Genomic DNA, 27218 nt, shown 5'->3' with positions numbered 1-27218 from the left:
CTTACGATGAGATTGGTTATGATTTGGCCAATGGGGACATTTCCTTTAAAGGCGGGATCCAGATTTAAATTCAAACAACGTTGAATAGATTTCGGGTACAGTTTGGTCACTTTTACGCTGCTGTGTGGCGTGTGGTAAGGCGATTATTGAAATTATTTGTGCACTGTATATTTAATCATCTTGTCTAAAATTATATATAGCTTGTATTTAGCGTGGAAGCTGCCAATACACGCATTGTGATCAAACCCTGACGTCTTATAAGCGCTTGTTAGCATCACTAACAAGAATTATTTCATGTCAACATTTCAGCCTGAATGATTTTGTCTCTCCAGACTCTTAATCTGTTATCCACAGCTTCACTTTTCATCGGTTCTGTTTTGTTCAGCGGTTTGGTGAACTCCAATCTGGCAGGATAAATGAGCAAAGAGGTATGTGGTGTGTATATATTTACCACCTTTTTTATTTTGAGCGCCTGTACCGCTGCTTATAAATTTACATTTATAGTATTTGGTACTCTTTATTCTCCAGTGTGACCTGCAGAAATGCTTTATAATTTCATACTAACCCTACTTTTAGGTCAGGGAGTACCATTTATTACCATTAAATAATAAGTGGCATAGTATGTACTTTTAATTAATCAAATTTTTGATAAGCAGAACATACAGCAGCAGAGCAATGTGTTAATTAATGCAGTTAAAGTTCAAGAGCTTTAGGTTAGTGTGGAAAACTGATTCTGGTGACTTTGGTAGGCTTTAAGCAGCCTGGCATGTTTATGGGAAAAGTCCCAAGAAAACTTTTTTTGTAAGGCACCCCTGTCTGGTGCCAACACTCTGGGTGAAGTCTGAGATGTCAGATAAAGAAAAATCATGCAAATCCAGATTTATATGCATCACACAGCTGTCACATGATTTAAAAAAAAAAAAAAAATTGTATTGTATAAATGCAAAATATTCAAGAGGCTGACCGTTACATTTTACTGTTTACTGTTTTTTTTTTTTTTACAACAGTTTAAAAAAACATTGACATCTGACCTTAATTGCTGAGCATGTCACATAAATCAATTAGCTGTAACATTAACTTTTAAGCAGTCAACTAATCTTTTTTTTCTCTCTCGCAGAATACGTCACGTTTACCAGTCATGTCGAAGAGGCCTCTCTCCGGCAGTAATGATGGAGACCTTCAACAGCCCGCACTGGTGAGTGTGTGTGCGGTGCGCTTTTTTTTTTTTTTTTTTTATATTATATAAAAGTATGCAATTCTTTTAGCCTGTATATGTAAACAGGTCTGTTCATTAATCTTTGTAAACTTCCATTCTCATTTTTTTTTTAATTGTATCTAGAAAAGGATACGAAAAGTTGAAACAGGTCTTCAGAGGCTTAAACCTGCTAGTGTGGTCCCTCCAAAACGTACTGAGCCAGTAAAAGCAACCAGTAAGTAATGTTAAACAAACACAAATGAATAAATAAGGGTCGGGGGAATCATGCTTGCTTATTTATTTAAATAACGGTACAATATGTAGTATTTTGACACTTTGCTTGGATCACTTTTAAGATGTGCCATTAATATACTTGGTAGGATAAATTAAGTATTGGGTTTGTTTGTTTATTTTTATTTATTTATTTTTTATGTAGGATTTAATTTGGCTCTTAATTCTGTGTTTCATAGATAAAGTGCTTCCTCCAGCCAGAGCTGCAACTGTGGTGGCAGCTCCATCAAGAGGTACAGTTTTAGTCTTGCTTACTGTTGTGTATTTTTATTTTATTAATCATTATTCAAGATTATTGCACACCTACATAATGACTATATTAAAAAACCTATTTTAATTGTAAATGCATTGTGCTGAGGGGAAATTGTCTATGCATTGTATCTATGCTACTTAACTCAAGTGTGTAAGTGTCTTGTCATGGCTTTAGACAAAGTTTGTAATGCACATTACAATGACCAGTTAATTTTACTTTTAGGTGATGCAAAAAAGCCTGCATATGCACCAACTGCTAAAGGTAAGTAGAGAAACTACTGTTCTAACAGTGTATCTGAACATGCATTGCTACCAGTCTGGCAAAACCAATAATAAGACACCTAAAGACTCTTCTCTTGTAGCCACTGAATTCTTTTGTACTTTAGGAGCATCCAAGAGACCAGGGTGGGACTTGAAGGGAAAAGTTACTGACCTGGAGAGCAAAATTCAAAGTTACCAGAGTCGTTTGAAGACTTTTAACCAAGAAAATGAGGACCTTAAAATGTCAAATGCAGAAGTCCAGAAAAACAAGGCAAATGCCATAGAGGAAAACAAGCATTTAAAACAGCATCTTGGGTAAACTACAAACTATATTTGTATTGAAATATCAAGGCTTGGGTTGTATGATCAGCTTTTGCTTTACACATTATTTGCAGGTCACTTGAAGCAAGATTAACTAGTCTGGTGTCTGTGAAAGAGGACCTGGAGAGAACTCTTGCAGAAAAAGAAAGCCTTCAAAAAGATCTGAAAAAGCTAATAGATGAAAATGGAATTTTGCTCAAGTTAAAAGATGACCAAACTACAGAAATCTGCAACATAAAGGCATGCCTATGTACTCGATATAAAAAAACTAGCATATACTGTACTTTTATTTATTTTCTTAATTACTGTTTAGCATGAGTGAAGTCTCTGCTCTACTTTCTAGTACGTACTATTTTGCAGTTAAGCCCTGACTCTTGCATGGTAATACTTGCTAATTTTGTACACCTTGTTCACCTCCTTCTTCCTAAAATTTCAGAATCAGCTTTCTATTCAGAATACATCTCTGACCCAGTATCAGGAGCAACTGAGAATGTGTCAGGAAATGGTAACAAGCTTGCAGGAATTGGTAGACAAGCAGAAGGATAAGCTTCATTGTGGAGAAATGGAACGCAGAAAACTCCATAACACGATTCAGGAGCTGAAGGTAAGCTTAATGTGTGTTATACATTTATTTTAGAATTCTCCACCATCTACATGTCTCCTCTACAAGAACTGGAATACACCAAAGGATGTTTTGGTGGTAGACCACCAATTGTCTGGTGTGCAGTAGTATTGGAATTAATTAATGAAAATCAAACTTTAATATTTGGTTGCAAAGCCATTGTTTGCAGCAACAGGGCTGGTGACCCAGTAAGCTTACTAAACTATTTGTATTCTGTTGTAATCCTTTTCTAAGTTCGTATTGCAGATTTCAGCTAGTGGTTTGTTTAAGTGTTCCTTCAGAAACTAAAATTCATGCTTATTTGGATTAGGGTCTAGATCAATAAATATTTGTAAAGCTATAACTACCTCTACCAAACTTGTATGATTTTCATAATTGTTCATTTTTTCCTCTATAACCTCTACCAAAGTGATCCAAACAAGTATAATCAGGCAATAAACTCACTATCTTAATCTTGGGGTGAAATTCACATGGCTTATATCTACTTTTTGATTTTCATTTGGTTTATGAGTCCTAACAAGCAGTCTTTGTACTCCCACCCCTGCTTGGTGGAGGTGTTGGAGTTCATTGACCTTGTTACAGTTTTTTAAAGCGCTCATGGTATTGGTCTTCAGCTGCTGTTGTCTTCTATGTTGGTACACCAAAGATTTTCTTTCTCAGGACAACTATCTGTTCTTGATGTTGGTTTATAATCTCTAAAAAAGGGACACTGTGCTATTTGTTTAAACAATCCATGTAATTGGATCTGCCTTAGCAACAAGAAATGCCTTTCAGCCCATTGTTTCAATATTTCTGATGACTTGAAGAATCATTCATTCAGGAAAAAAGTGCCGGGGTCGAATTTTGGCACATACAAAATTAGTATGTGCCAAAATGTGCCCCACACACACACACACCTTAATTTTTCTTTGCTTCTATATATTTACTTAATTAATTAAATGGGGATGGGCAAAATTTAATAAAATATTTGTAAAGGAATACAATATTGACAGATGATACTACATAAATGGTGTGGGTTCAGAAAGGTTTAACCAGTGGTTCCTTTTGTATGTTTCTCTGGACAAGGGCACTGGTATTTTGTACAGTGTATATATGCATGTATATATTATTGGTGTAACGATGCACAAAATTCATGGTTCAGTTTGTGCTTGGCTTTTAAGTCACGGTTCAATTTCAGTATGATTGTGGGGGAAAATGCAAAGCATAAAATTGCTTGTTTGTTCTATATTAACTCAGTTTATTATTAACATTTGTAAACAACATTTGAAGAGTTTATTTTAAATAAAATGCCAGCTAAAACATTATTCCATTTTTTTTTTAAATAAAAAAATCAATGCAATACACCTTTTATTATTATTATTATTATTATTATTATTATTATTATTATTATTATTATTATTATTTTTTTTTTTTTTTTTTAATATTGATTTAAATTCAGATTGTTTAACCAGATTCTGGAAGGTGAGCGGATGCCTGAGTAATGGAGAAGGAGTGTGCTGGTACTGATTTTTAAGAATCAGAGAGATGTGCAGACCTGCAGTAACTACAGGGGAGTAAAGTTGATCAGTCACACCTTGAGGTTATGGTAAATAGAAGTGGAAGCCAGGCTAAGGGAAGAGGTGACCATCTGTGAGCAACAGTATGGTTTCATGCCAAGAAAGAGAGCACTTCAGATGAACTATTTGCTTTGAGAGTGTTGATGGAGAAGTATAGCGAAGGTCAGAAGGCGTTGCATAGTGTTTGTGGATTTAAAGAAAGCGTGCGACAGAGTGGCAAGAGAGGAGTTGTGGTATTGTATGAGGAAGTCTGGTGTGGCAGAGAAGTATGTGAGGGTGGTGCAGGACATGTATGAGGACAGTGTGACGGTAGTGAAGTGTGCATTAGGAACGACAGACTGGTTCAAGGTTGGCTTTAAGCCCTTTCTGGTTTGCATTGGTAATGGACAGGTTGACTGTTGAGGTCAGACAGGAGTCTCCATGGATGTTTTGTGGATTATATTGTGATTTGTGGTGAGAGTAGGGAGCAGGTTGTGAAGAGTCTGAAAGGGTGGAGGTACATGTTGGACAGAAGGGGAATGAAAGTCAGTAGGAGTAAGACGGCGTGTGTGTGTGTGTGTGTGTGTGTGTGTGTGTGTGTGTGTGTGTGAGAGGGAGGGTAGTAGAGTAGTGTGGTTGCAGGGAGAAGAGGTGAAGAAGGTGAAGGAGTTTTAAGTACCTGGGGTCAAAAGTGTAAAGTAATGGAGAGTGTTAGAAGTGAAGAAAAGAGTGCAGGCTGGGTGGAGAAGAGTGGCAGGAGTGATTTGTGATCTGTATTTGTGAAGGGCATCTTCAAGAGATACAGATACAGATGGTTTGTTTGAAGGAGGCAATGTATAGGTGGTAAGGAGACCAATGAGCCACTGTGGTGACCCCTAATGGGAGAAGCAGAAGAAGAAATTGAGTAATCATTTAAATTTGGCACTAATTAAATAGATGGAAAATATTTTTATATTTTCCTTTTACTTTGTTAATGAGTAGCCACAAACACAGCAATGCTAGGTGTATTAAAAAGAAACTGGTTAGCACTGTGTCAAAGTTTAATTTATTTATTTATCTCTACCCTGAACAAAACTGTAAATGCAACACTTGTTTTTGCCCCCATTTTTTCATGAGCTGAACTCAAGATCTAAGACTTTTTCTATGTGCACAAACTATTTTTCTTAAATATTGTTCACAAATCTGTCTAAATATGTTAGTGAGCACTTCTCCTTTGCTGAGATAATCCATCCACCTCACAGGTGTGGCATATCAAGATGCTGATTAAACAGCATGATTATTGCTCAGCTGCATGCTTGTCGTCCTCATAGTCATATACGACAGCGTTTTCCAGTTCCTGCCAATATCCAGCAACTTTGCACAGCCGTTGAAGAGGAGTGGACCAACATTCCACAGGCCACAATTAACAACCTGATCAACTCCATGCGAAGGAGATGTGTTGCACGGTGTGACGCAAATGGTGGTCACACCCGATACTGACTAGTTTTCGGACCCCCATTACAGTAAAACTTCAGAGTGGGCTCCGTCCATGGCACAGTGGGGCTGCTGCTCTAGTTGCTACTGGCTTGGCTCCCTCCTTGATGAAGGTGAACATTTTTCTCATGGCTTTATTTTATTTTTATTTATTTATTTATTTTTTTAACGCCTCTCTCCCTTGGCTATATCAAGCGAGGGACAAGAGCACCATGTCGTAGTGGCCCTGGGTTAAAGATATTTTGCACCATGCCAATATTTGTGCTGTCGGTCATCCCTTAGTCCCCATGTGTACAAATGAGATGGTGAGAGATGTCTATATATCTATCTTTTATTGTGAGCCAGCTTTAGAAGAGGCTTCCTTCTGGGACAACAGCCATGCAAACCGACTTGTTGCAGTGTGTGGCGTATGGTCTGAGCACCGACAAGCGTTTAGTCTACTTTTTCCAACTCGAGTGCTGGCAGCATTGCTTTAGTGTGTGGGGTTTTTTTTTTTTTTTTTTGTGTAATCCAGTTTCTGCACCTGACCTACAGCAAGAGGACTCAACTTCTTTGATTGACCCTTGCGAGGCTTTTTCCGAGTCGAACTCGTCTAGGAAAACCTCTATATGTCCCTGGCCACTGTACTGTAACTCAGTTTCAGGCTCTTACCAATTCTCTTCTAACCTAACCCATCTTTTGTTGAATTCTATTTCTCAAATTCTCTTTGCCATTGAGTTCTTTGCTATGCGGTGCCATGTTCAACATCCAGAGGTCCGTATGGAAAAAAAAAAAATCACTCAAAGTGAAGTAAATGTGAATCTTTTAATTTTTCACTCCTCTTACAATGTCATTCTGTGCACAAAATATTGCTCATTGTTGAATCAGCCCGCCTCACACCATTTCTAGCTTATATATGAGCTCTGAATATGTTGGTCTAGCTTGTATCATATTAATTTGCTCAGATACTGTGGACATTTCTTCCTAAAATACTGCTAATGAAATTAATTTTTTACTTGCAGGTTAGATGGAAAGACACTTAAGACATTGATCATATTTGGTATTATAAGATTAGTAGCAGTATTTTTCATTGCATGATGTTTTCAGTTTGTGAAAGGTGTGGACTGCAGGCAGACAGGTTCAGCACCTTGACTCTTTATGAAACCATGCTCTTGTAATAGATGCAGTTTATCAATGTCTTTTTGAAATATGCATGGCTTTCCCCGAAAAAAGATGTTTAAATGAAAGCACATGTTGCTGTAAAACTTGTAAATACCATTAAGCATTGATGCTTTCCAGATGTGCAAGTTGCTCATTACATTGGCACTAATGCACTCCAATATCATCAGAGATGCAGCTTTTAAACTGAGTGCTGATAACAAGCCAAATGGTATCTCTCCTCGTCAGACATTTTTATATATATATATATATATAATTTTTTTTTTTTTTTTTTTTTTGGTCTGACCACAGATCAGTTTTTTGCCCTGTTACCCTTTAAACTAGCTTTTGCCCAGAGTAGACTGCAGTGTTTGGATCATGTTCTCATATGGCTTATTTTACATGAGATTTAACCTACGTTTGTGAATGACATGGGAAACAGTTTAGAGACAATGATTTCTGGAGGTGTTACCGAGCCCATGCAGTGATTTCAGTTACAGAATTATTAACTGACTGGTTTTTAAAAGGTGCTTAAAAAAATGCAGCACTAACCTTGGAAGCACACAATTAGCAGATCTAGGAACAATGGGATAAGCTGCAAATTGCAATGCTTAATCAATCAAATGTTATTTATAAAGCGCATTACAACCACCAAAAGGAGCACAAGGTGCTTTCCAGTAAAGCAAAAAATAGACGATAAAAAAATTGAATAAAAATTCTGAATAAAAGAGATTTTAACTGCGATTTAAAAATACTCAGCACAGTGATGCATCATATGTGTGCTGGAAGTGCGTTCCACAGCTTTGGACAGCAAATGACTGGCCTCCAAACTTTTTATAGTTGCATTTAGGAGTGACCAGAGAGGTATGTCCAGCGGAGCGGAGAGTTCTGGCTGGTTGGTAGACCTTTTAATAAATCGGCGAGGTACGGCGGGGCCAGACCATTGATTGCCTTGAACACAAACAGCAGGACCTTATACTCCACCCTAAACCGCACCGGAGGAAGCCAATGAAGCAAGCGGAGGACAGGGGTGATGTGTGAGCGTTTGGAGGTGTTGGTGAGAAGACGTGCTGCCGCCTTTTGTACCATTTTTGTTTAAGTCCAGTGTAAAGGGCATTACAATAGTCAATCCTTGAGCTGATAAAGGCATGTATAGCTTTTTCAAGGTTAGCTTGGGACAAGAATGATTTGACCTTGCTGAGTAGTCTTAGCTGGTAAAAGTTCGGCCTTCACTACTGTACTGATCTGCTTATCGATGTGCATACTTTGGTCAAAAATAACACCCAATTTACGCACGGTAGGTGCAAACTGGGGTGTTGGAGGACACAACTCGGAGAACTGCTGGGTGGGTCAGAGCTAAACAGGATGTACTCAGTCTTTTCTTCATTCAGATGAAGGAAGTTCTGGGAAAGCCACTGTTTAATATCCTGAAGGCAATTATGGAGAGGGTCCAAAGCAGAACGATTACTCTGAATCACAGGAAGATAGATCTGGAGGTCGTCAGCATAGAAATTAAATTGAACGTTGTGATTGGAGATGAGTTGACTAAGTGGCAGCATATAGAGTGAGAACAGAATAGGACCAAGAATAGATCCTTGAGGCACACCAGATGACCGAGAAGCAAACGAGGAAGAATGATCATCCAGCATTACTGAAAAAGTTCTGTTAGTGAGGTATGACGAGAACCAATTTAGTACTGCACCCTGCAGACCAACATGTTGAAGACGAGAGATGAGGATGGCATGATCCACGGTGTCAAATGCAGCGGTAAGGTCCAGTAGCACCAAAACCACAGAGCTTTTACCATCCAAGGCTTCAAGAATGTCATTATGGATTGTGGTTAACTGTGGTAGGTTAGAAATTTTGAAAAACTGACTTGTTCAGATTGGTGTTGATGAAATGGCCAATTCCAATAACTGAAAGTTACTGGGAGTGACTGCAGAATTATTTTTTTCAATGTAAATTTAGCTTCACGTTACAAAGAATGTATGATCATTTCAAAAATTTAACTCTTATTGTGTTTTTCCATAATACCCAAGCCTAAATTTCACCGAGTATGGAATGTCATTATATTATAGGTATGCGTTACTGGGGTGTAAGGCCTGTTTGTATTCGCACTGAAATACTGTTTTTATAAATCTTGTACATCTTGTTTAAAAGATTGAGTAAAAAAAAAAAAAAGACAAATTTGTCACTTCATTATATTTATTCAAAATGATTTAAAACCTTATTTGAATTGTGAATTGTCTACAGTATGTGCTACAGAAAATGTTGAAATGTAAAACGTGTTTTTCAACTAAAATGGGTGTGGTGTTAGACTAAACCCTAGGATTCAAGCTAATAAAAGTGGATTTAAACCTATTGATCATTCCAAATGTCTGCCTAATAAACAAAATGCATATAAATGTCCTTTCTTTTTCCCTCTTTTATCTGTTCTGTTTCTCAGGGAAACATCAGAGTATATTGCAGGGTACGTCCTCTCCTTTCTAACATGGAGGCAACCATTCCCCACATTCAACTCCCTGTTAATGACAACAAGGCTATAACTCTTGCAAAAACAGAAGAGGTAAGGCTGGTAATAATGAGAGTTGAATTGCAAATATTTTATTTTAAATTGTATCAGTCTGTGTGAAAGGCAGCTTCATTACCCATGAATTGTCCATCTGTCCTGCACTTCGTGTTTTCTCTTCTCTAGCATACCATCTTTTATCTTAGCTTATTAGTCTGTCTTTAGATAATCAGGTCGTTGGCTGATTATTTTAGTTGGGAACATACTGAAATGTGCAGCACTTATGACATTCCAGGACTACGATTGGGAGCCTGTGATGTAGGGAAACTAATGTACATCTCTGTCTCTTACTTTTAGTCACATGTGGGACGTGCTGCAGAAACTCAGAAAAATTACATCTTCAGTTTTGATTGCGTGTTTGGGCCTCGCAGCACTCAGAGTGAGGTGTTCGAGGAGATCTCTCTCTTGGTGCAGTCAGCTCTTGATGGCTACAATGTCTGCTGCTTTGCATATGGCCAGACTGGTAGTGGTAAAACATTTACAATGGAAGGTGGTGACATGGAGGACATGCGGGGAGTCATTCCACGAGCTGTTCAGCAGATTTTCGAGTCTGCCAGCTTGCTTCGAGAGCAAGGATGGCAGGTAAAGTATTCATACTGAATTACTGTTTTTATAAATGGATGATTAATTGCACACATTGAAATGCAAGATCTATTGAAATACCAAAATTATACCTGGATAAAAATGTGCTATTGAAACCAATGTTGTGGTATTGTATTACTTTTGTTTTACTGCAGTACACATTTACAGCCAGCTTTGTTGAAATTTACAATGAAACTCTGCGGGACCTGCTTTATGTGGGGAAACCTAACAAGCGGCCAGAGCATGAAATCAAAAAGACCACAAATAATGAAGTCACAGTCACCAATCTGAATTACCAGAGGGTCACCACTGAGGATGAGGTATTTGCAATATATTTAAATCTATCACTTGTATTTTGTTTATCTTTAATACTTTATATGGTAACTATAATGGTTAATTGGTATTTGACAAACAAACAAAAATGTATTGTACTGTACTGGACATATAAATCCATGATTTTCAAATCAGTCCTGTACCTCTATCAAATTAGCTCCTAGATTGGATGAATTTGTGCTAAGACCTGATTATCATTTATGACACACAGCCATTTTTCATTTAGGGTCCTCTAACATGGGGCATGTATTGTGCATGCCACATGAATCATGCACAATCAGAATAGGACTTATACAATCAGATTAGGACTAAAATAGTAGGACTTTTTTTTTTCATAGTTCCTCCAATATCAATCTAACCCTTTTTATTTAAACCTGTATGCGATTAAATTAAATCTATCGTGGTGTGGTGCTCAGGGGCAAAAACATATGCACCTGACTGTATAGTATCAACTTATAGAATACAAAATGTACAAATGCAAATATAAAATATAGGTGCAAAAAGCAAGAGCAGCCTCCAGTGGCTAGTTTTTGCCACTACAAAAAATAAAAAGGTGCCCATGTATTGACCCTTGGTTGCTGTGTTTACACTAAATCTGTGAAGAGGAGCCAAAACATTATAAAACTAACTAAACATGTGGAGCTAAAAGGCTCTTGGAGCTTTTTTCTGTGATTGTTGTTCATTGGACTTTAAGATGATTTAAAAAATAATACTTGTATTCTCCTGTCACCATTGGGCCATTTGTACTACCTGTTAATTTTTCATGTCTTTGGTCTGCATCACTTGTTTTAAGGCCAAAAAATATAGAAAGAAAAAAGGGAAAATAGTGTCCCAGCATCTTTAGAAAAGAGCTTCACATGCAGCTAGTTCTCACTAACTTGCAAAGTACACAAAAACAAGAATACAGTATATTAGCATTAAGCGATTAAAAATCAGCAATGAGTTACAGGTGTAAAATTTTGTGAAGTCAAGTAGAAATATAACAACACAGTGCACATATGCAAAAAACTTGAGACAGGGAGACAACCCTGGGACACTGTAGTGCTGACCAGGACATAGTATGTACATGCATGGTAATGTGTGAAGTAACATGGATAACCGTACAAGAGATTTTAGCATGATTGGATTAATGGCCTAAGAAACAAATATTTGAATATAATCCAATCCCACTATTAAAAACTAGCAATTCACTTTTTTGTATAATAATAATTAGATTTGTGGGAGTGCATCACAACACACAAAAAAAAATGTAAAACTTGTTCAAACATGTCAGTTTGCCCAAGAGGCACATTTTTTGCATGCTTTGTCTCCTTCCTACTAATGTTTCACCATACATCTTTACTTTACGTCATGAGTTTTTGCTCATATGGGTGTGATAGTCAGGTTAGAAATGTTTAGCCATATAGTGTAAGTATAGGTGGGTGGTGTACATGGTGAGTAAGCATTGTGCAAACTTGATCGTCTCCTCCAAAAGTATTTCAACATCAAGCCATGTGTGGGGTTTTTTTATTTATTATTTATTTATTTATTTTTTTAACTATATGCAGAGTGGATTTGAGTTGAATGATGAAATGAGTCTGAAATTAGATCAGTTTGTTTTTTTTTTTGTTGCTAAGGTATGCTCAGTTATACTGATTTGTTTAAACAATTTTTTTTTTTTTTTAAGGCTTTTGCATATGAATAGTGCAGTTGTTAAAAAGGATGATCCAATTCAATACCAGTTCATCTGTTAAGAAATGTCATGAATTGTCCTCGTGTGGCTGCTTCTGGAAAAAGCTTAATGATAGTTGCATGCTAAGCTCCCATATCATTTAGCTAATGTTGTGGTTGGGACTAAATTTGGGTGGCTGTCCTGCTGCTTTAAAATCCATGTCAATGCTCAAGAAATAAGAAAAGCTCAATATTTTGAAGGTGTATCTGGCGTCATGGTCTAAACTGCACTGCAGAACAAGCTTAATGATGTTTTTTATTTATATTGTTCACTGAATGACCAGAATGTCCTGCCAATTTATAGAGAAATGCACATATATTACAAATATGGATATGTAACCAATTTATTATTATTATTATTATTCATTTATTATTTTAAGAATAATTTATTGATCCCACAGGATTTTTTATTTGTATTTTTATTTATTTATTTATTTTTTGCATAAGAAGCTTGGGCGGACAGAGCACGGAGGGTTAAGGGCCTTGCTCAAGGATCCATAGAGTGGCAGCTTAGCAATACCTGGGCTTGAACCCTTAACCATCTGATCAGTAGCTTTGCTTTTTGCTTAGCTAATGTTTTGGTGGTCTGTCACAAAAAATGCCATGCTCTTTACTAGAGGTAAACATCAGTACATGAAAAGTGAAATATAGTCTCATCTTTTTATTTCCAACACAAATCTTTTCATAGGAAAAACAAAAGAACTGGCCTTGCTGACCCACTACATGTATGCTGTAATATATTGTTTTAAATAATATGAAAAATGGACCCAAAAGGTTAAAAAAAATGTTGTGCACATTATTTAGACATTCAGTTTAATAGTTAATCTTGGGCAATATCAGGTGCCAATGTTAAGACCAAAAAGCCTACTTTATTTATATAATTTAAAAGGAATAACAGGAGACTCCATGCCTGGTTGGTGTACCAGGTTTCTGCCCCGAAGCAGGTTTTTTTTTTTTTTTTTAAGTTGCTCTAACCCTAATTGCCTTATTAAATGCACATTGTGTGGATTTCACTTATTTTTTTTTTTTTAAGTGTCCTGAGTGCACTAATATCATAATGTCAATTTTATGGTCATATTGTCCAGCTCTAAACATGGCACATTTTTGTACTATACAAATGGTCACAGTTAAATGATTTCTGTTATATTGACCTTTTAATTTCAGGTTTACAAGTTGATCATCTTGGCAAACCAAAACAGGTCTACTGCTCGAACAAAAATGAATGATCAATCATCTCGTTCCCATTCCGTATTCCAGCTGGACATTGAGGGAGAAAACGTTGGCAGAGCTACCAAGTGCAAATGTAAGTGTTCTTAATATTCCAATGGAAAATAGGGAACTTGTTTTTGAAGCCTACCAAAGTAGAATACTGTGGGTTTATTTTTTATTTATTTATTTTTACCTTTTGCTGATAAGTGGGTTTTTTTTATTTAACTACTTTGTGAAAAGCGATTTACCCATCTATAATGTAGGGCTGCAGCTATAGATTATTTGAGTAATTGTGAATTCTATCGATTATTTCATTGTTTAAACGAGTAATCTGAAGTCGTTTTTCTTTATCATTAAGTAGCAGTACTAAATATACAAGAGAAAATAAGACATGTCTCTTAAAATAAACAAGTTATTGTTTTTTTTGTTTGTTTGTTTTTAAATAAAAAAAAAAATTTTGTTGCTGAAAATGCATACAAGAAAATCAGTGAAAACTACTCATTTAATGCATTTAATTGTTACTTTAAAATGCAAATACAAATATATAAAGAAATCATTAAAATATATAAATCTATTCCAAATTACTCTTGTACCTTTTTTATTTTTTTAAGTTAAATGGACTAAACAAAGCATCGGGACATATATAATTATATATATGGTGGATCAATTTTTGCATTAAAATTACTTGTTACTTGAGGAAATGTTTAAGCCCTGATGTGATTGCCTCACTATTACACCGCCCTTAAAACTCCAGCCTGTACTTTTATAAAAATAATGTAAAACAAACTTACTTTCGGCTTCTCCCATTAGGGTTCGCCACAGCGGATCATCCGTATTCATGGTCCAAGCTTGAAGGATATTGTCACAGGATTTGAATACATCTGAATCTATACAGTGGAACCCGGTTATCTCGCCCTCGGTTATCTCGACAACCCTATTAAGTCGACGTTTTTGAAGTGGAACCGCCAAATTCTCGCTTTTTCTACACATTTTTTATCGGTTATGTCGACTTTTTTTATGTCGCCGAACCCTGATATCTCGAGCACAAGGGGGGAAAAATTAGAAATTTTAACGTCAGTTATGTCGATCGGCACTGTGCAGCCGCAGAAGAACTCGCGAAAGTGGTGGAAAAATCAAACCTTACAGATACTACAGGTGTTTGTATTGTATACTGGTGAATCTCTGCTGTTAGTAAGTGCACATATGCATTTTTTTGTTAAATGTTATGCGATGAAGGGGAGCGCGGCGCTCCCGGCTTCAACTCCTTACCGAGAGCCGTGCTCCTTACCGAGCGGGCGAGCAGGGTAAAGGAGCACGGCTCTCTCGGTCAGGAGCGGCGCGCGCTCGGTAAGGAGTTGAAACCGTGAGCTTCAGAGAAAGCACCTGCCACGCCCCCTTCGGCCGTTCACGTTTGAGACTTTTCTGTCGTTTTTGGTTTCGGGTTCGGTTTTGGATCTTCCGGGGTTTTTTTTCAGCTTCTTGCCGTGCCGCAGGTCGCGGTATTTTATAATTTCCCTATTTTTCCATTTACAAACTCCCTCCCTCTCTCCCTCTCTCTCTCTCTCTCTCTCTCTCTCTCTCTCCTCTCTCTCTCTCTCTCTCGCTCGGCTTATCTCCCCCTCGGCATCGCGGACGTAAGTTTTCTTGGACACTTTGCTTTGTGTGTTTGTGCGGATTACTTCAGCCTGATGGTCATAAGTTTTCAGAAACCTATTTACTGTTTATTTTTCTTTTTTTTCCACATGTGGACTAAATGTGAGATGGCACAGCCGCTGTTTTTTTTTTTTTTTTTTTTTTTTTTTTTTTGAGCGATCTGTGTGTTTATAATGTTGGAGAATATAATAAAGGTTTGTATGGAGAATGGACGGTGGTTTGTATTGTATACTGGTAAATCTCTGCTGTTTGTAGGTGCACTTATGCCTTTTGTTGTTAACAAACGTATGTACATTTTTATAGCATGCCTTCATCAAACAAATCGCGGCAACGCTGTTGTGTAAAAACCCCTCCAAAACACGTGCATGCACATTCTTATTTATTAACGCACATCATGTACATAAAGAAATTTCAAGCACGTTAATATATTGCCGCCATTTTGTTTTTGTTTATCTCGATCATCGGTTACCTCGATGCTTTTTGGCAACCCCTAGGACATCGACATAACCGGGTTCCACTGTATTTGGTAGCATGCAAGAACAGTTTAACTGTTAATTCAGCTGTGATGCAAACTCCAGTGTTTAAAATTGCACAACAAATAGATCATGGTTTGACTCTTTGCTTTGGTGACTTGGTCGATTAAACTGCACTTGTCATAACTAATGTAAAAGCAGAAACCATTTAATCGACCAAGTCACCAGAGAGATGTTGTTTAATTCTTTGAGGTGAATGGAAAATATGCACTGGTGCTCAGAATTAAACAGCCACTAATACACAGCTGTTCGACAGCAAATATTTTTCAACAATGTGCTTATTTATAAAATGTATATACTTAAATTTTAAATTCAGCCGTTTGCTTAATCTGCAAAAATTCTTGGAGTTATAAAGTTAAACATCAAACTTTTTTTAATGGTTAATGCTGTTGATCATACCCATGAAGGCTTTGCAACAACCTTCTTTATCCCCCCCCCACTTCCCTGTCAGCTGTGATTTTTCTTCTTGCACCATTTTTCTCCCCAGCCTCCCTTTGTTTGGTTGATTTGGCTGGCAGTGAAAGGATCCAAAAAAGCCAGTCTCAAGGAGAAAGATTTAAGGAAATGACTGCCATAAACTCTTCGCTCACCAATTTGGGAATTGTCATCACTGCTTTAGCCAATAAGGTGTGTTTAAATAACTAATTATTAATGTGTTTTTAAGCAGGTTAGATTTTGAAATCTATAAATCTCATCACTTTTCTCCCCACTCTTATGTTTAGGAGACCTTTGTGCCCTATCGCAATTCAAAACTTACCTACCTACTCCAGGGGTGCCTGGGTGGCAACAGCAAAACGTAAGTTGGAATTGCACCCATAGGAGATTAAATGTTAAATTATACTAAAGTAACAGTAAAGCACTATTCTGGTTTTACAATGAATGGCAGTACATACTTGCTTCAGCAGCAAATTCTAGGAGGAAATGGTGCTATAAGTAAAAAATAAAAAGTATGTAGGTTCACAATGTTGAGGAATTTTGGAAAAGAATGATCTTGAACAGTGGTGTCCTTTCTTTTCTGCAAAAAGTTGTTGAGGATAAGATTGGACACCCAAGGTCTTGATTAATGTTAAAAATTGTTACAAACTACCATTAGAAAATGATTTCAATAATGTGGCTTTGTTTTACCCAAATTAAGTAACTGTAATACTGTGCCTTATTTATCAATCCAGGTAAAAAATAGATTTTTTTTAAAGTTGTTGTTTTTTACAGGCAAATATTTGTGGCCATTACATTAAATGCAAATGGGGTACAGACATTAGGAAATTATTAAGTAACTAATGTTGCTAGCTCATTAGACTGTGTAAGGCTATGACCAACCACAAATCAGTTAACCAATAGATTAAATTCTTGCAACTGAATGAATGAATATTGAATTATTACTTTGTAATAAATAAGGAAGGTGAGAATGTGAGCAAGAAACATCAATTGATACTGACATCACATTTATGTCTACCTTTGACACATGAGCTTTTATGTCATTTTAAGTGACTTGTTAATCTACTGTAAATGTTTATTGTAAATAATAATTTGAACTATAAAGAGGTGAATTATGTTTTTGACTTTACTGGTTTCTTTTTGGTGTGTAGTTTGATGTTTGTAAACATTTCACCTGAAGAAGAGAGTTTTGGTGAATCACTTAATTCGCTGCGCTTCGCCAGCAAGGTCAGTCTTTATTTTCCAGTGGCTTGTGTTGAATGTAATTTTGATTATGCCTGTGTGATACATTTGTTGAAGCATTTTTGCTTTGTTTGACCATTGTGTACTGTTGCAGGTGAACGACTGTGTTATTGGAACTGCCACAGCCAATAGGAAGTAGAATCTTTTTTCTTGATTTTGATCAGCTAAAGGCACCATTACATATACACTTATTTTTTTTTTATTACGCATCTTTGAACTATTAAATGTTTTTAATCAATTTTTATTACTTTTCTTGATATTTTAATGCTCATTAGACTTTATACTACAGCTTTATTTTGTTTGCTATCTAAAATTGCCTGGATGTGAGATCAAAACCCAATAATCACAAGGATTCATTTTTATCAGTGCATTCATTGTAAAAAGTTAGTATTGTTTTATTGATATGATTTGAAATACTTTTATTGATTGATTAAACAATGACTAAACAATTGATAACAATGTTCTATGTGGTTATTCTGCTCATGACTGTGTGTGTGTGTGTGTGTGTGTGTGTGTGTGTGTGTGTGTGTGTGTGTGTGTGTGTGTATATATATATATATATATATATATATATATATATATATATATATATATATATATATATATATATATATATATATATTTTTTTTTTTTAATTGGGGCTGGGCGATATGGCCTAAAAAAAAAAATCCGATTTGCGATTTAAATCGATTTTTTTCCCGCCTGCTTCAAATCAATCTGCATATGACAAATTATTATTATTTTTTTAAGTTTTAACTTTATTAAATAAAGTTTATTTACCCTTCTGGGATTATAACCCACTTTGGGTTAAAGTGCAAAACTCCAAAACTCCACAGTAAAATGAGATAAAATTTAAGAGAGTAATAGACAGGGACACTGTAAATAAAAATAATTTGAAAGATTGAGCAAACCTATAAAGAAAAATTTGAGTGTTTAAATGTGGAACGTGATTGAAAATGCACCTGAGGTTTTGAGTGATTTTGCCTTTACTTTTCTTAAAAACTCCACAGTAAAATGACTGTTTATGACTGTTTGAATATGGTGATTTAAATGATCTGATTTTTCTGTTTCTTAACGGAAACGCCGTTCTGAAGCGTCTTTACATGTATTTTGGTCGCTTCCACCACCTGTACCGTAAGTGTACGATTAGACGCGCAACACTAAACAAAGTGCGGCTGCTTAACCGTGTATTTTCAACATGCGGCTGCTTAACTTTACTTGGGAACGAGTTCTTCTCTGCTCGCTGCCATGTTGTTTGTGTATGTCTATGGCAAACGGGCGGGGGCGGTTAGTTCGTTCGAAACTATGGAAGCCCAGAGGGGAGCGTCGGCGGACATTAAAGAGAAAACCGATTTTTATTAAAACAGATCGATGTAAACTACACATTCGAGTTAATCGATAAAATCGATTTATATAGATATCTATCTATCTATCTAGAGATATAGATAGATAGATAGATAGATATCTCAAAGCAGAGACCAAGCAAAAAAAATTTAGTCTGATCTTTAAGAAGCATTAGAAGGATAAAGTTTTACATGTGCCACTTAAAAATTTTGGAAGACAGCACAGTCTATGAAAATCTTGCCTTAATGTGTTTACATGTTGAGTGATATATTTTATTCTGTTATTTGTAAAATTTATTGTTTAAGACTTGATTGTGAATGTCTTGGTTGTGCTAAATTCTTCACCTAGCTCTGTTTCTCAACAGCCACTCCACCCTGATACTCATCACGTTAACAGAAAACGTAAGAGTTGGAAAAACAGTAATGATCACTAGTATGAAGTCGCACCAAAACCTCACTTATCATCTATTGTTTGTCTTTTAAGGTCTTTGTTTAATGCTTTTTAAAATTTAAGTTTGTGGTTTTGTGTATTTTATTTTATTTTTTTCTGTGTTCATAAATAAATAGGGTCTGAACTTCAACTCAAGCTTTCATTCTTTCACATGCACAAAATAACAAAATGTCGAACTCACATCTGTATTTATGAGTGTAAGCAATCCTTTTGTACTTCAGCTAGCATCTTGGCTATTAGTAGAAATGATGGTACTGTTAACTTAATGCAAAATGTGTCTACCAAAGGTGGTGGACAAAATCCAGGCGTTTTACTTTTTAAATATTTCTTCGCAATACATATGTTTGATTCTCCTTACAGACACAAATTGTTTTTAAATTGTTTAAACACATTTAAGGTCTTACTTTAAACCCTTCATTGATTATTTCTTGCAAGTGTATCTTAAAACATCTACACTTCCACCCAAAGATACTTTGTCAGGAATGTACATGCATGCATTCTTTCAGTCAAAGAGAACTAGTCCTGGTGGCTTACTTGAACACGACACACCCTTGATCATGAGCCAAAAGATTTTCATGACCATAAGATATGTATACATTTTAGAACATTTAATTAGTAAGGCAAAGTCTGAAACTAAATGTTTATACAGATTAAAAGCACTCTGATGCATATTTTCAGACATTTCCATTTAATAAAAAGAGATTTGTTTTATCTCTTGTAAAAATATATTTTTTTTCTTTTGCATTATTGTAATTATTATAAATTATTTGTAATTGCTTAATTAGAATCAAATGTTTGTTAGCCTTCCACAAAATCAGTCTCTGGGTTTATGTATATATTTAAAACCTGGACTGCCTCAGTTATGATGATAAAGTCGAAGTTTTTCTCTTATCTATTCAAAAGCTTGAGAAATGTATTTCAATTAGCTAAAATCTTCATCCAATATGACACATTATACAGGACCCAACAGCTGCAGCTTGGTTGTACTGTACTGAGAAACCCATTGCTGACAATGAGTTAGTAATGAGTTTCTACTAATGAGTTGTTACTTCAAGCCCACTACAAATGTTCACTCTTAATGGTATCGGTCATTGTGAACTTTTTAAAAAGTTAGTATTGGCTGTATTTATATGCCAGTTTCCAGTGGAATTTTTACTTGACAATACACTCTCCTCCCTTGAATGCAAACAGAAATGTCTATTTTTGCTAGAAAAAAAATAATTTTCTAGTAAGAGTTATAAAGTTAATGTTCAATGCTGATAAGTCATGGTGTTTTTAATAATGCTACACTAGGAGTTGTCTGACAAGAATGCACATGCACAAAGACCTAGTCACAGAACAAGTTTGAGCATGCTTACCTGCACACGCCACACCCTTGAACTGAGCAAACAGCCGAACACAACTTGCATTATATAAATTAGACAATGTTGTTACCAAATACGATTACACTGTTTCATTTATAGTTGCTGTAACACAAATATAACTTCTAAAGTTACAAAACAAACTCTTTTAATTCAACAATATATTGAACTTTGCAGAAATGCTTTAGATATAGACACCAGTGTTCCATGTAAATCATGATAATAGATCTTTGTTGTTTAAACATCTCAGAATACCAATCATAAGCATTTAGATTTTCCCTACTTCCTTGATTAGCACCTTTGTGTTGGTCTCTGTTGCCTTAAAAGGATGTGTGTGTTTCTCTTGTCTACACCCTACCTGTATTTGGCTTTCCTTTTATGGAAGGTGGCTTTATTTCATGCACTTTACCCTGGTTTTCATTTCCTGTAAACTGTAAAAACTGTTATTAAATTATATATTTAACCTTTGTCATACACAATGTTCAAAGAATGATTCAGATAGAATATTAGATATGATTTGGATTTATTTAGAAAAATGTATTCAAAAAGCACAGAAGTTAAATGTCCCCAGGCTATCAGCCATTTACAGGCATAAAGGAGGAGTGTCCATTTCTTTGCTTTAGCTCTTAGTTTTTCAGTTTGCTGGAGCCAGATTTTCCAGTACTTTCCTCCAACGGAACAAGTCTACGTTATGGTGAGCATTGTAATTTTTTTAATTATAAACATAAATTTGCTTTTAACAAGAAAAACCTAAACAAAAACCAGCAGTTTATGTGGTCATAAAAGCGGTTGTAAGCTAAATAAAAATGTCATGTTTGCATGGTATAAAATAAGGTATAAGGTGAACTGCATCTGCATGTTTGTGTTAAGGTGTGCTAGTGTCTACTAGTGCTGACTTGTTCTCTGTGGAAAGGAATGTAAAACTACAAATGTTTCACACTTCTACTCAATTCAAGTATGTTTTTAAAACAGAAATAGCAGTTTACATTTACATTGGATTTTCAAATCCAGTTTGATCTTTTTCAATTTGTTTTTGTTTTCAGAAATATTTTTGTAAAATTGTCATATTTACAAACATGACACATCTTTTATTCTTATTGCATAACTTTTTCATGTGTGAAAATTGTAATTCTTAATAAGCAGATTAAGTTTTTCCTTGTGTTGTGGTGAAGACTGTATACTGTGTGCTTAAGGAAAGTTAACACAAAGAACTGACACACAAAGAAAGAGCTGTATGTTTTCATTTTATTGTTTTCAGTTTGTATATATTTAGATTACATTTTGTGAAATGTGCTATATAGAAAGACTTTACATTGTTGTCATGAACTTTATTTTTGTTTGAAGTTTTCCACATGATCCTACTTTTCACATGATTCAAGCTTCTTTCCCTTCTGTCCAGGCTTCTGGTGTGGCTATAAGTGATGAGGTGGTCTTAGCCTATAACCAAATTAAAATCCGCCGTCAGGGCGATGATGAAAAGGAAAGGTACAAATTAGTTATGTTCTGCATAAGTGAAAATGGAAAGAACATCGTCATCAATCACGATTTATCACTAAAAAACAAACATATTGAAAATGAAGAAAATGTCTTCAAAAAGATTGCCAGCATGATACCATTAAAGGACTGTTGCTACGGCTTATATGACTGCAACTATGCTACCACAGAAAGCCAGAAGCAGACGCTGATCTTCATCATGAGGTACATAAAATAACATAAGATAAGACAAGTAGACAAATATATGGATCTAAGCAACTATGACAAGGGCAAAAAAACATCCTGTGAGCAGCAGTTCTTTGGGTGGAAATGTCCTATTGATAAGAGAGATTGTAATAAAATGGCCTTGATTGGTTTGTGTTGCCAGAAACCATAACTTACACAATCACTAGTTACAACTGTGGTGAGAAGAAAAGCATCTCAAGCATACACAAAACATTGAACCTTTAGGTGGGTGGCTCACAACAGCAAAAGGGCAGGTTAGGTTTCACTCCTGTCAGTCAAAACCCGGAATCGAAAGCTCATGAGCACAGGCCAACCCAATGTACGGTTTTGTTAAAGCTGTGCCCATGTAAAAGCAGATTTCAGAGATTTTTCTTTTTGCCAACGGGAATGGAACCTGGTGTGGTCTTCTGCTGTTCTAACCTATTAATACAAAGATCTGCTCTGTTGTACATGTAGATTGCTTATTTAAGTCAGTTTAGATTTCCTGTCAGCCCAGACCTGTCTGGTCATTCAGTCATTCTTCTCTCTTATCAAGATGCATATTTTTTTTCACACCATTGTGTGTAAAATTTGTGTGAGAAATATTAAGGAGACCAGCCATTTCTCAAATACAAACCCAGGTGGCACCATGGCATAATGCCATGGTTAAAGTCACAGAAATTATTTTCTCAATTCTGATGTTATGTGAACATTAACTGGAGTTCTTGATCGTTATCTGTATGATTTTATTTTATTTCATTTCGATGCTGCTATTTATTGATTAATATCTTCAGAAATGAGCAGGTACACATGTTTTACTTATAATGTAGTTGGTGAGTGTATAAATTGAGTACATTATAAAAACTTGCATATGTACATATACAATACTGTGTAATAGTTTTAGGCATGTGTGGGAAAAATGCTCCAACATAAGAATGCTTTAAAAAAAATAAGGAATTTTATCAATAAGAAAAATGGAAAGTAACTTAACAGAAGAGAAATCCAAATCAATATTTGGTGTTCCCACACATCATCAATTCTTCTTGCTGTTTTTGCAAGTCTTGCTGCTGTTGCAGTTTTTGAAAGAACTTGGCAGGTAGGTTGTTTGAAACATCTTGAGAACTTAACCACACATCTGTGGATGTAGGCTTACCAAATCATTCTGTCTCTTAATGTAATCCCAGACACAGGACACTGTATGTGGCCATTTCTAAAGCATTCTTACTTGTTAGCATTTTTTCACAACTGCCTAAAACTTTTGCACAGTACTGTACATGTGAATTTTCCTGAGTTAAATGTTTAAGCACAGTAAAAAGTATTTCTTTTTTGTAGTGCTCCAGACAATGCACCCTTAAAAAAGAAAATGCTCTACGCAAGCTCCAAGGCAGCTTTGAAGCAGAAATTAGAAGGTTTGTTTTGTTGATTTAATTTTAACACAAAACGTATAAATGAAATGTAATTTCCAACACAAAGAAAAAAATTTACTGTCACACTGGCATAAGTCTTCAGACTATTTGTCATCACACTTCAAATTTAGCTCTTCTGTATTACATTTTTCTGGATAATTTCTACACTTTGATTGAAGACTACCAAATTTAATTGATTAGACAAGATTTGAAAATGCACACACCCATCTATATAAGGTTGTACAACTTAAAGTGCAAAAACCAAGTCATTAGAACAAACAAACTGCCACAGAACTTAGATTTATGATTTATGCATAATAAATATATGATGTGGTGTAGACTACAAAAGATTCTGTAGCATTAAGGGTTCCCAAGAACATGGTGTCCTCCTTTAATTATGTATTGCACAACAACCTGGACTATTCCAGCAAAGGGGAGAGGGGCCTTGTTGTGAAAGGTAACCATGAACCCAGTAGTCACTCTGATTGAGCTTCAGAGATCATGCGTGGAGATGGGAGAAACTTGCTGAAAGCTGACCATTACTCAAACACTTCTCAGATGTTTGCTTTATGGCAGAATGGCTAGACAGAAATGTCTGCTCAGTGCAAGACACATGAAACCCTTTTCTTGCAGCTACCTTGCATGCTTTCATGTGTCTGAATCCACATTGCCATAGATAGCCTAGATAGCTGGACTGTTGGACTGATGCTTTACCTTCTGTAAGTGTCATAACACAGGGTCTGAATACTTTAGTCAATGTGATCTTTTTCTTTTTAATAAATTTGTGAAGTTACCACAAAAAAAAAAATTTTTCTTTGCTTTGTCATGATCGGGTATAGAGTATAGAACTTTTTAACATAGAGCTACAAAACAAACACATAGTCGGTAAAAAGTTTAAAAATATATATTAGGTTAAATGTTTTTTTATTTTTATTTTTTTTACTTCTTTATGGTTGTTTATTTTTAACCTTTTGTTTCAGGAGTGAGCACTGAATGGCAGGTGAATGACTGCTCAGACATGGAAATGGCAGTTCTTGTGGATAAGCTTTCTGGAACTAAAGAAAAGGTTATTTCTCTAGAGGGAAAAAAGGTGTAATGGCACAGAGCAGAAAACCAAGTCCCCGTAAACTTTATATTGAACCATCTTTACAGATATAGTTATTTGTTCAATATAAATGCTTTTTAGTATAAAGGCACTATATTGTTTATAGACATGGTGTAATTGTTTTCCACACAGTACGTGTTACATAAGTCAGAAGATCTTTCTGTTTTTAAACCCTTCATAAACCCTACATCTAACTGATTGCATCCTTTTTAAACTACGTAAATTGACAACTGTTGAATTAAAGATTTCTTGATTTTGAACACTGTACAGCAACAATTTAAAGATCTTAAAATAAAAAGTTATTGGAATTCCATCCTGAATGATAATAAATTAGTTATTTTAACATTGCAGCGGGAATGCAGAGAGAATGTGAAAACTTTAAGCAGATACTGAATATAACATTAAAGATCATTAAAGATTGTTTGGAATTCCATTACGTGTTTTGGTATTGATCATTTCAGCTCTGGGAGAAAAGATGGTGCAGACAAGTGACAATCATTATCTCTAATTTATTTGCAGGATCTTGTATAGTACAAAAATACATTACCAGCTTCTGATTGGTGTAACAATTATTTTCTAAACTGAATGAGCAAATAACAACATAACAGAAACTTGTAAGTCAGCAAATGTGTACATGCAGCTAGATAAGTGTTTATCAGGCAGTTGGTTCTTAAAATAGAGACTGCAGAGACTGTAACATACTTGGACAACTCCACCAAATACAGGGTGAAAGTGAATATTGAGTGTGCCTTCTTCGTTTACTCTGTCAATACCCTCTTAATTCCTAAAGGACATGTGAACACTGTAGGTGACACAATAACTCTGGGTCTATGGGACACAAAGGAACTGCTATATTAACAAAATATAGGACGACACTATGCATGAGACATGTAATACGGGGAAATTAAAGACTGGTCATTATCAGGCCAAGAAGTATTACTACAATTGCAGTAGTGAAGTGACCTTGATATAATAAATGCAAAAAATATTCAGGAACATATTACATTAATTATTTTTATGCAGTTTTGTAAAAAGGCAGTGTTCTTTGGATGAGTCAGATGTGCTTTCCTTCATTATTATGCATTCATTTTAAAAGAGGGATGAAAGCAGATAACTCACTCGCTCCTGATTTTCTCCTTTTTTTATTTGGCTACTACATAGATGCTGGCATGTGGCACCTGCTTTTCAGTGACTTTTTATTTAACCAAACATAAACACACTGAGCTTTATGCTGTTCTCTTGTACATGGCAAACTCCATTCACAAACCAGTGCCCAACAATGCCCCGACATACACATTGACATGTCCACATTAATACACCATTAACATGCCTTCTTTGGACAATACATGAACTAAGGTTTAGAATTTGAATAAATAAAGGGGAAAAAAGAGCAACATTGGATCACCAGGTATACAAGATATTCTCAGAAAATGATCATACAAACATTTTGATTTAAAAAGAGCTTCACCATAATATTAAACTCATAGCACAGCTGTCTGCAGTGTCTGAATTGCTTCACACAATTTTTGGTTCTTAAACATTGAACAAGGAAGATTTGGGAAAAGAGAAGAAAAAGAAAATCAGCAGTAATTCAAAAGTGGCACATCTTAGTGAAAGGTAATTCAGAATGCAGTAGCAAAAGTCCTTACCATCACCACAATACATGACATCACCACTATCTTATCCATGAGACTCTGGCTCTCATTTAAGTTCCGTATTGATTATAAAAATACTACTATTGACAAATAAAGCAGTAAATGGTCTCATGCTACAGTACTCAGCAAAAGTTTAATCTATTATGATCCACCATGCATGATTTGTTAAAAAGGATGCAGGCTGTTCGGGTGCAACTTGAATACTGAAGGCTACTGAAAGGGGAAGGGTTTTCTCTTACAAAGCCCTATGGTTATAAAATACCCTTAGAAATAGAATTCGGAGCTTGGACTGAAAACATATTGTCCAGCATTTTTCGTAAATAGATTTTTTCCTTTTGGCTCCTAAATATTACATATGCCATATCCATCTAGATGCTCTACTTCTGGATAGAGTTCTCATCATTTACATTTACATTTGCGGCATTTAGCAGACACCCTTGTCCAGAGCGACGTACAAAAGTGCTTTGAGTCTCTAGCAATTAATAAATCTACACTGGTAAAACTTAAGATAAATTTAACTCTTGAATTCTACAAAGCAAACTTGGAAAATGCTAATTTAAGTGTTTCAGGAAGAGGTAGGTCTTCAACCATCGCTTGAAGATAGCCTGGGACTCTGCTGTACGTACATCTAGGGAAGTTCATTCCACCACGTCGGTGCCAGAACAGAGAAGAGCCTTAAAGTATACTTACCTCTCATTCTGAGAGAAGGTGGTACCAGTCGAGCAGTGCTGGAGGATCTCAGACAGCGTGATGCAGTGCAAGGTGTGAAGAGGTCATCTTTGAGACAATGTGCCAATTTTTGACCTTGTAATCAAGCATCAGTCCTTTGAATCTGTTACGTGCAGC

The 27218-nt window shown here is 35.7% G+C and overlaps 2 protein-coding genes across 4 annotated transcripts; both read left to right on the top strand.

Moving 5' to 3' along the window:
- kifc1 (kinesin family member C1) lies at positions 1 to 17804 on the top strand. 3 transcript variants are annotated; one of them, XM_046833533.1, is made up of 17 exons: positions 1 to 134; positions 333 to 428; positions 1118 to 1195; positions 1340 to 1430; positions 1666 to 1719; positions 1962 to 2000; positions 2125 to 2314; positions 2395 to 2560; positions 2757 to 2924; positions 9534 to 9653; positions 9954 to 10238; positions 10394 to 10558; positions 13446 to 13584; positions 16164 to 16303; positions 16399 to 16472; positions 17263 to 17338; positions 17448 to 17804. In XM_046833533.1, exons 2-17 carry the CDS (start codon positions 417 to 419, stop codon positions 17490 to 17492), a joined length of 1842 nt encoding a protein of 613 aa, XP_046689489.1. In that variant the 5' UTR covers positions 1 to 134; positions 333 to 416; the 3' UTR covers positions 17493 to 17804. The 3 variants fall into 3 exon arrangements, with proteins under 3 accessions (XP_046689489.1, XP_046689498.1, XP_046689509.1); XM_046833542.1 differs by having other exon boundaries at positions 53 to 134; positions 355 to 428; XM_046833553.1 differs by having other exon boundaries at positions 72 to 134; positions 386 to 428.
- A 3248-nt stretch (positions 17805 to 21052) lies between these two features.
- On the top strand, positions 21053 to 25150 carry cfl1l (cofilin 1 (non-muscle), like). The gene is made up of 4 exons (XM_046838098.1): positions 21053 to 21202; positions 21908 to 22206; positions 23539 to 23615; positions 24593 to 25150. The coding sequence occupies exons 1-4, from the start codon at positions 21200 to 21202 to the stop codon at positions 24706 to 24708; spliced, it is 495 nt and encodes a 164-aa protein (XP_046694054.1). The 5' UTR covers positions 21053 to 21199; the 3' UTR covers positions 24709 to 25150.
- The last annotated feature ends 2068 nt before the right edge of the window (positions 25151 to 27218 follow it).

The sequence above is a fragment of the Silurus meridionalis genome, chromosome 2, assembly GCF_014805685.1.
Source record: "Silurus meridionalis isolate SWU-2019-XX chromosome 2, ASM1480568v1, whole genome shotgun sequence".
In the NCBI taxonomy this organism is placed as follows: domain Eukaryota; kingdom Metazoa; phylum Chordata; class Actinopteri; order Siluriformes; family Siluridae; genus Silurus; species Silurus meridionalis.
Note: the sequence above shows the minus strand (reverse complement) of the source record. Positions and strands in the feature narration are given on the sequence as shown.